General features: G+C 43.5%; 1 protein-coding gene across 4 annotated transcripts in view; it reads right to left on the bottom strand.

Moving 5' to 3' along the window:
- Positions 1-5,634: 5,634 nt before the first annotated feature.
- LOC106806071 (IST1 homolog) overlaps positions 5,635-10,245 on the bottom strand; it is a 19,264-nt gene continuing 14,653 nt past the window's right edge. For 3 of the 4 annotated variants that reach the window (XM_014807916.1, XM_014807917.1, XM_014807918.1), the window contains exons 3-6: positions 8,794-8,926; positions 7,673-7,894; positions 6,533-6,818; positions 5,635-6,225 (exon numbers count right to left, since the gene is read on the bottom strand). In XM_014807916.1, the coding sequence (XP_014663402.1) occupies positions 5,836-6,225; positions 6,533-6,818; positions 7,673-7,894; positions 8,794-8,926 (1,031 nt within the window). In that variant the 3' untranslated portion in view covers positions 5,635-5,835. The remainder of the gene's footprint in view (positions 6,226-6,532; positions 6,819-7,672; positions 7,895-8,793; positions 8,927-10,245) is intronic. The other variant, XM_014807919.1, reaches the window with a different exon arrangement.

The following is a 10,245-nucleotide window of genomic DNA, read 5'->3' as shown; positions in this document are numbered from 1 at the left end:
GGAAGGATCCACCACCTTCTCCCTTCTCCCCCTCCTCCTCCACCAGCTTCTCCCCTCCTTCTCCACCGCGATTACATCTGATTGGTTATAACACAAACCACGTGACAAAATATGCAAATTATCTGCACCCGGCAGTTGATATGATATGACTACTAGGCACTAATAGGATATGACTACTAGGCACTTAAAAAAAAAAAAAAACCTAACCTAAACCCTAAACCTAACCCTAACCCTAACCCTAAAAAAAAAAAAATTATTTTAATTAAAGTGCCTAGTAGTCATATCATATCGCATCTAACTGCCGGTTGCAAATTATCTCCTGTACCGGCCTGAATATAGACAAACCCCGTGCGAAAGGCAGCCGGCTGAAAGGGGTGGTAGGATATGTTTACTAGGCACTTCTAATTTTAACATATATTTTAAATTTAATTATGGTTAGGGAAAGGGTTAGGGTTAGGGCACTTTTTAGGGTTTTTGCATCATTCTTTAATATATCGTAATTGTTAAAATTAGAAGTGCCTAGTAAACATATCCTATCACCCCTTTCAGCCGGCTGCGGTTGGAAGATGGCGCTGTGGCGGCAGATAGATGCGATATGATATGACTACTAGGCACTTAGGATATGACTACTAGGCATAGTAGTCTATAAAAAAACCTAACCCTAACCCTAACCCTAAAAAAAAAAATTAAATTAAATTAAAGTGCCTAGTAGTCATATCATATCGCATCTTTCTGCCAACACCCACTTTCATGCCAAGCGCTATCCAGATTATATTATAGAGATCAGTGGTCCGGGTCCGGGTTTTATGCAGGTTTTCCGGGTCCGGGTCCGGGTCCGGATCCGGGTTTTATTTACACCCGCGTTGGCGCGCTTTCGTATAGCGTAATAGCGCTTGGCCTATCCGCGCTTAACATGAAAGTGACGCCACAGCGCCATCTTCCAACCACTCTCTAAGGCCAGCAGTAGTTTGCTATGAAAAATATCGACTCCATACATTGATTCATGATAACGTTAAATTTTACCAAGCCATTTAGATTTAGGCCCTACCATAGCCTATAAGCATATAGCCCTACAAAGCATTTGCCAAGCCTATTAATTACAAAGCATTGTCGATCTGTGCGCAAGCTACATGCATGCAAGTCTATATAATTATTATATCGCATTTCGTTACAATTATGAGAGAGTACACGTTTAAAAATATATTTGCTTGAAAAACAATGATTTTATTGCCTTTCTGAAGTAGGCCTATTGAGTAGGCCCCCTAACTATAACTAAGAGCACAATTTTCCGTTACCCCACAACGTCGCGCGAACTTATATACGATACACGTATCTTTGCCGTCGGTCGACGCCAGTGCAGCGCACTGCAAGTAGTGTATGACGGATATGCAGGGCTGCCAACATTGGGTGATAGGCGAGAGTGAGATGCGAGGGAGCGAAGCCACCGAATGGGGGGTACGTGTGGGGGGTAGGGAGCTTTTGCATTTTATAACTTCAATTTGTGCAATTTGGTGCATACTAAAGTGACAGTTTTCAGATATTGTAAGATTTTTTTTGCTGTGCATGAGATATTTGAGCGTTTTATTCAATGCATGAGATATCTCGGCATTTTTTTTGCTGTGCGTGAGATATTGTAAGATCAGCGTGAGAGCGTGAGTCTCACGGTCAATGCGTGAGAGTTGGCAGCCCTGGGATATGCTAAACAAAATAAATACATATTTAATTTTCATGAAAATATACACCTCTACTCTAGGCTCTATTAGTCTATACGACAAACATATTATACGGATAAGTAGTTTGAATGCCAGCCGTTTATAATTATAAGGCACTAAATGATCCAACCCCATTGGATAGTGTCACTAGTGTGTGCGCATGCCAACTACCTGTTTAAAAAAAACGTTTGCTTGCAAATATACATTTAAAGTAGAAAGGATATACTCGGAAGCAGTATTATATGAAAACCCTTGGTCAAATTACCTTCTTAAATAATGAGTTGTATAATATTGCAAAGAAGTAAGTTTACGCTTTCCATCAATTATGCTATAAGATCAATATCCAGAGGTTTACAAAGAACAATATCACCTTTGACGGTTTTAATAAAGATATCAAATTAAGAAGACACATACACAGTTGCAAGTCTGACATCACTCTGGGTAGGCTTTCCGGGTATGCCGAGACACATTGTGTTAGAGGGGGAAATAGGACGTAGGAAGAGAGAATGGGGCCGGGAGGAAGAGAGATAAGGGGAGAGGGCAGGGCAGAGGAGATGGGGATCGAGGAGGGGAGAAAATGAATGAGAGGCGACTAAAGGGCAAGAGAGCTGGAGGGAAGCGAGCAAGGCTGTACACAGGAAATTTTCAGTGGGGGGCAGTAGATGAGAGAAGACTTAGACCAGAGCGAGCTACCCCTGGAAACATTGTTATGACCCCGCCTGGGTCATTTCTGTGGGGGGGGACAAGGGAGGCAAGTGCCCCCCCTGCCCCCCCCCCGCTATGTACGGCCATGGAAGCGAGGGTGAGGGCTATGCAGGAGAAGAAGGAAGGAAGGAAGAGGAGATCATATGGATGGTGGTGGAGCAGTGGCACAGAGTCGCAACACAGCAAATCCTTTTTTTAATTACGAACGACGATTTCTTGCATCCAGGGGACAAACAATACCATAATTTTTTATGACTTAAATTTATTTTCAGTATTTTGAGAGTAAAGTACGAAGAACTGACAGAATATCACTACAAACAGCGGCCGGGATGCCTTGCCGAGACATGAACTCGAACAAATCATGTTCACACTTGGGAAGTCACAACCAAGCTATCTTAATTTGCAAATGGGACACCATATGTATTGCTAAAGGGGCCGACAACAGTGAAAAGATGAGAAACTGAAACCCTAAAACCCTTCTTTTTTTCTGCGCATATGTACGTAACGTTATACGGTACTGCTGACGTGTAAACTATGAACATATGGCTTCAAGATCATACATATCCGAATAGAACATATCAACAGTATAACGTATGTTGTCGAATGTGTGGTACCGACACAATGCAATCATTGCATCACAACTGCTCATCAAGAATGTAAGCTTAATCACATAGGATTAGCACTTCATCTTATCTTCGTCAATTCGATAAACCTGTGTCAAGTATTTCGCTATCTATATACGCTAACCTGAGTAGTTGCTAATTTACGCGACAATATATTCATCGCCTACATGGAGATCACAGCTAGCCTACTGCAGACTGGCGTGCCTCAGTTCCATAGCAAACATAATATTAAACTTCCAGCAAGTGTAAAACTCAGTCGTGTCGAAAAGCTAAATATATGAAATACAAGACATCACGTGTAGAGAGTAGTTTCTCCATCACTATATCGATAGTTTGGCATGAAGACCACAGCCATCATCACGTAAAACATCCCCGTGATACAGAAAGCAGAGCCTCGCAGCTAGCGCGACCACACGCTCTATCAGGGGACGAATGGCTAAGATCCCATCGCAGAGCAGGGGTAACCGCTCTATCACATCAACCAACGTGGGAATAGTTCCTAGAGTATGTAGGACGCTTCTTCGCGCATTTAGGAATAGGTGAACTGCCTTTCTTGTACGGTTAAATATTTAAATATTATATATTTCAGTGCATTATATACAGTATATTACATTTACCAGGAAGATAAAGCCAAAACATTTGCTTAATTCGTCTAAAAGCATGTCTATAAAAGTAATAAACAGCGTTTTTGATACGTCGATAGAATGAAATATTAACGAAGTCTCAAGCATATTGTTTTGATCATATATTGGTACTGAATTACACTTTATTTCACAAATGCTTTACATGGCTCCTTATATATAAGCAAGTACCAGACGGAGAAGTTTTTCTCAAACCTCATATAATAGCTCTTCATTCACGAATCAACGTTTGCATACGCAAACCTAATGCAACAATATCACTGTTGAATGTCACATTTCAATACATATTCGTTGGCAGCCAGAGGTGAACGCACCGAAATTAAATTAAATTAAAGAGGTTGTAATGGTATCCTCTGAAAGAATGGCATGAATATCGTTCCAGTGTACATTACGGTACACATCTGGCTCCCCGGCTATCTCATCGCAACCACCCTCCCTCCCTCCCTCCCTCCCGCTCCATCCTCTATAACTGTTCGTACGTGCGTACTTGTTTGATTACACATAAACTGTGGCTTCAATTTATTAGATGTCTAGCCTGTATTCTTCTTTTGTCAGCACTAAGATTTTTCATTTGAAACAATTGAGAATTTGGAAGCAAGTCAATTAAACCAGTGCATGAAAAGCGTACATGTGTTCCACAAGTTTGAAAAAGAGATAAAGAACTAAATAAGATAAACTCTTCTTTGTTTGCTGACAGTGATATACTATCAGGAGTAGATAATAGGGAGGAGTGTGACATCAATAAACAAGGGAAATTCGTCATTTACTAGCCTTATAATACCTACGATTTACTACACGTAACTCATCCAACTTGAGCTCAAATCGGACACAGTACATTCGCCAATCATCGTGCGAAATCGTTTCCTCGTAGACACCCGCAATCCGGAGATACAGCCTAAAACGTACGACACGATTCTCCATTTTTTTGCCATCAATCCAACGCCATTGCGCGCCTATAATTCAAACAAAAGGCAGCTACCTAACGCGCTATTGCTAATTCAGCGAGGCATGTGGCTCGCTGGGAGATTAGGCATCAACACTCGGCGAGATAACCTTTGACCCGGTACACAGCTACACAGGCCACCTTTGTACATAGCTGGCATGCCTTCACGCACGCACGCCAATCGCATGATTAGCTCGTCGAGTGTTGCGTCGATCTCCAATCTCCCCGCGAGCCACAACGCCACATTCAGCTATCCGATAGAGCAAACACAGCGACTGCGCGGCAGTGTTGCTGCCTTTTGTCTGAATTATAGGTGCGCAATGGCGTTGGATTGATGGCCAAAGAATGGAGACTCGTGTCGTACGTTTTAGGCTGTATCTCCGGATTGCGGGTGTCTACGAGGAAACGATTTCGCACGATGATTGGCGAATGTACTGTGTCCGATTTGAGCTCAGGTTGGATGAGTTACGCGTAGTAAATCGTAGGTATTATAAGGCTAGTAAATGACGAATTTCCCTTGTTTATTGATGTCACACTCCTCCCTATTATCTACTCCTGATACTATGACACACTAGAGAATATAAAAGTACTAGCACAGATAATTAATTACAATAATTAACTGACCATTTTTATGCAACAACGTGCACACCTATTTGTTTTTTACAGAAATAAATTCTTAGTAAAATCAAATTTTTAAAATAAGTCCTGCACACACGCACACGCACGCACACGCACACGCGCACACACACACAAACAATCACACACGTGTGTGCACGCACACACACGCACGCACGCACGAATGCACACACACACAAACACACACACACACATAGCCGCCACACAGAAGCAGATATAACTAGACAGAGGGCACTCACGGAGAGTGCATACCTCCGCGAGCTTGTAACATGTATGTGTATAACAGCTGGCTCGCTGCTGGCTGCTGCTGACTGGACGCCCTAACCCTAACCCTAAGGCGAGCTGCTGCTGAATCGATCGCGCCAACGCTACACACACACACGAACACACACACAAGACCGATTACATGACCTCCGTTGCGCGGAGGTAATAACCACTCACTCTCTCATTCCATTTACAGCACTTCTAGTCTTCACCCAAACACCGCTCGACTGACAGAAACACACACGTACAAACACCGGCGCTAATCGTTCCCGCGATCATCTCGCAGACGTCGCTAACGCGTCCTCTCCTCGTTACTTCTTCTTCTTCAGCTCCTCGAATCGCTTCGTCAGGTCATCGAAATCGATGTCGTCGCCGGAGGTGCCGCCGGCGCCACCTATAGTGCCGCCCGGCTTTGGGAAGCTGTTCATCGGTACGGCTGGGAGGTCAGGGAGCTCGAGGGTGTCATTCACGCTCGGGCTCACACCGCGAGGCGCGGCCTTGGGCGGAGTCGTCGGCAGCGGCGGCTTCTCCTCGCTCTGCGGGGGGTCGGTAACCGAGTTATCGAATATGTCGCTGTAGTTGGGCGAGGGTTCGTCGGGGCGCGGCGGCGACGGAAACGCGTTTTTCGGCGCGGGACAATAGCTGGGCGGGCGAGACGGGTAAGGTGCAGTTGGCGGGTAAAAGCCACCGCTTCCAGCACCCTAATATAGAAACAAAAAAGTAACGCATGCAAATAAACACATGCAAAAAAACAGAAGATAAGAGATGGGTACTGGTAACAGTGTACCGAGTACGGTTATAAAATCGCGAACGAAAAAAAATGACAACGATCAAATTATAGATTATATCGGGAGTGAATAAAAACATTTGTTTTTATTTATTCCTGATTATATATTAGTTATTCACAACCACTTGAATGTTGAATGTAGTTTGTTAAAAGTGGAAACTCTGTGTTAGTTGAGTTACAAGTGACAATAGCAAGATGTGATGAATGAATGCCACACCTACCTGGTCTGGTAAATTGGGATATGCAAACGGTACTACTCCAGGCTGAGGTGCAGGTGGATACATAGGCTGAGGGAAGGAAACTCCCATGGGAGGACCTACCATGCCTCCACCTCCTCCTCCACCTCCACTTCCACCCAGGTCGGGTGGGCCAGGTGGGGGACCTAGGCCACCTTTCCCTCCAAAGTCGATCAGTTGGGATTCGGCTGCGTACACTTCATCCTGGTTCATGACAGTTGGATCGGGTTCATACGGGACGTTATGGCTTCTCGCAATTTCTATTAGGTACCTAAAATATCAAATTATTAATCAAAATCTTAAATATATATGCATTCGGCAGTAGTCTAAACGATTTCGATAAGAGATAGTTGCAACTAATATTTCCAATAAGAAATCTCTTTCGTCACAAACAAATTGAGGTAAAATTTTACATGGTTTTCTGCATCACTCAGACAATATTCACGAACCCAGACGGGGAAAAAAAGCAAATGCACTTGCGCATTCCCCGCACGTTGATACGTCCCCCGATGGGCACCAGTTAACTCGACCCACCAGCCAACTCGGCTCGCATTGTGGCGAGTTTACCTGCCTGAAGGTCGGCCAGCTCGGCTCGTGGGTCAAGATGACCATCCTGGAGGCCAGCTCGACTCACCGGCCAACTCATTTAAGATGTTTTACACATTCCGATGTCAAAACGTCTATTTTTATTAGTATTAAATCTTTATTGCGATTAATTTACATACAAATTCATGTACTGAAAGTAGTCTTTTACATGGAGAACAAATCTGATGGATGCAATTCTGTTGAGCTAAATAATAAAATTTACTTGATTTGAGTGCAATAATTGCAGCAATAATAGTTGCAAGGTACGGTAGGGGATCATTTCTGTCTGGTTTGTTAAGATGGTTGATGTACTTGTATATAAATATAAGTCTGTGGTATTTTTGTGGGCATAACCTTTTATAATGCGTAGAGTATAATTTTGTCACACATGATCAATCTCAATTTTCAATCTCACATGAGTTAGCCGGTGAGTCGAGCTGCCCCATCTCCAGGTGGGTCATCTCGACACACGGGTCGAGTTTGCCGGCGAGGCGAGTTGACTCTGGACCATCCCCGACAGATGAATGAGCACGTACGCACCTTTCTACGAGAAGCTTGGGAGGTGCTTGCACGCCTAGCTTGTGCATGAGCTTCTCACTGACGTGTCCCAGTGAGTTCTCCCTGCATGCCTGTGCGTACGGCTTGCCGTACTTGTGACACAGCTGGTCCGCAATCACCTTCAGTTCCTGGCAGTCGGTCTGCAGCCGAGGGGCGGCCCAAATGATGCTGGAGATAGCCTCCTGCAGACCCTCGTCCACTGTTCTAGAGACAGGTACAAATAGCAATTATCTGACATCTAGAGTCTCTGAATACGCTGCACACCTGTTACATGAGGGCCATTTAACGCAGCTGCCAAATGTGTACGTTACACACAGGTGTCTATTCTTTGTTATTTGTTTTTTTTGTATTAAGTGTTACTCGAGAGAGACAGTACTACTACGAGTGTCCTTTATAAAGAGGTGTCCGCTCCACGGAGTTATTTTCACTGTATAACTCAGACTTGACCAAAATGCCAACTGGTGCCACTTTTATAGACGGATGCTCATTATATAGAGGTTGTTTCACTATATAACTGTGACTCAATCGAAATGCAAAATATGTCGTTTATATAGAGGTGTTTGGTCTATAGATGTGATTGCTAACAGAGGGTTCACTGCACATGGCAAAGTCTGAAGGGATGAGATAATCGCTATATAAACCTCGAACATGTACCTCTTGACAGAATAAAAACAAGGAAAGGAAGCACATCAATATTCAACCCTTGTTTTTTTCACATCCATGTGTAAGATGTGCCAAATTTGGAAAAAATACAATTATCTACAAGAAACTATGCATTGCTAGGATGGTGCGAACTATATGGTCTATGCCCTAGTGCAGAAACCAATCCAGTGGAACTACACCCTGTAGTGCTAACCCATGCCCCCTGTTAAGTTTTATATCTAGGTATTATCACAGAGAAACCGTGCTGTGTAGCCCATATCCAGGCCCCCCGTCTATTTTTATATCTAGATACTAACTCAGTGGAACTAAACCCTATAGTGCTTACCCAGTACCTTATCGAATTTTATAGCTATATACTAACACAGTTAAACCATGCCACGTAGTGGTTACCAAAGTACCATTTTATTTTATTTTTTACATTTCACATTACGCTAGCTTACTTCATCTGTTGTATAAGGCCAAAACGTGCTAAGAGCAGATCACAGTACATCTCGATTAGTTCCATGGCCTCCACGAGATAGTCTTCTCTGACTATGTGCTCCACTCGTATCTTTGCCCGCTCATCTTTGCCACCTGTCAGCACATGACAAATACAATGGTATTAATTGCTGCTCGCAACATGTGCGACTATGTGCCTGTGCACTATAAGATTCAACTAAAAGCAAGGATGTATAGATATCATCATAGCATGAAGACACCATATGCATTTGAGCTTCTATATAATGGTATCAGGACAAATACCCTCCGGACAATTAGCCCCCGGACAATTACCCCCCGGACAATATGACACCAACAATTTACCTGAAAAATCATATGTGTTTTCAAAAAAGTTCTTTGAATACGACGAACGGTTCACAGTTTTCACAAATGAGCGATGCATTCGGCTCATGTTGTATGCGGCGGCAGAACCAGGTTCAGTCTGTAACTACAGGATGCTGGGGCGCTGTTCTGGATATTAGGTAAGACGAGTAACAGCAACTTGTTTCGCTTCCTTATACTCAGGAACACGGATGTCAACGCCAGCTAAAATCAGCTGCTAGCTCGCCGTGAGCACACATTTATTTTTAGACAGCGTGGAAACGCTACACGCTGAATACAATTCTATGCCTAATCTCCCCAGCAGCCCCCAGCGTTCGTCATAGACAATAGAACAGTAAATCCCATAATAACATGCGCCAAAAACATGCGCTCATTTGTGAAACTGGTGGTGAAACCGTGTCGTATTCAAAGAACTTTTTTGAAGAACACATACGATTTTCAGGTAAATTGTGTGTGGTCATATGATTAAGGGAGAATCATAGACAAAACACGGTAAGTTTGAATATATTTATTCAACATATTGAAATCAGATATTACACAAGTATGAAACCTATGCAAAACGCTGTTAAAACGGTGTCATACTCTTCTCTATTATGTACTCTTGATAATTATATATAATAATTACCAGAAGTAGATAATAGGGAAGGAGGTGACTTCAATAAACAAGGGAAATTCGTCATTTACTAGCCTTCAGAATACTTCGATTTACTACGGCGTACCTCAACCAACACTTGAGCTCAAATGGTACACAGTACATTCGGCCTAGCAGTCGTGCGAAATCGTTTCCTCGTCATACACCCGCAATCCGGAGATACAGACTAAAGTATGACACGATTCTCGCCTTCTGTTGCCGCAAACCGAATGCCATAACCGCCTGAACTTGAAATAACTCCTGCGCCCTCGGCAATGTGGTGTGGCTCGCTGGGAGATTGGACATCGACGCAACACTCAGCAGCGAGCTAATCTTTGACACTATTTACAAGCTGGTATGCCCCACACGCAACGGACAGCCCACCGCAATCAGAAGCAGCTCCAGCTCCAATCTCGCCAGCGAGCGCCACACGCATCGCTGC

The sequence above is a fragment of the Priapulus caudatus genome, unplaced genomic scaffold (genome assembly GCF_000485595.1).
Source record: "Priapulus caudatus unplaced genomic scaffold, Priapulus_caudatus-5.0.1 Scaffold139, whole genome shotgun sequence".
Lineage (NCBI taxonomy): Eukaryota > Metazoa > Priapulida > Priapulimorpha > Priapulimorphida > Priapulidae > Priapulus > Priapulus caudatus.
This window is presented reverse-complemented; position numbering and strand designations above follow the sequence as displayed.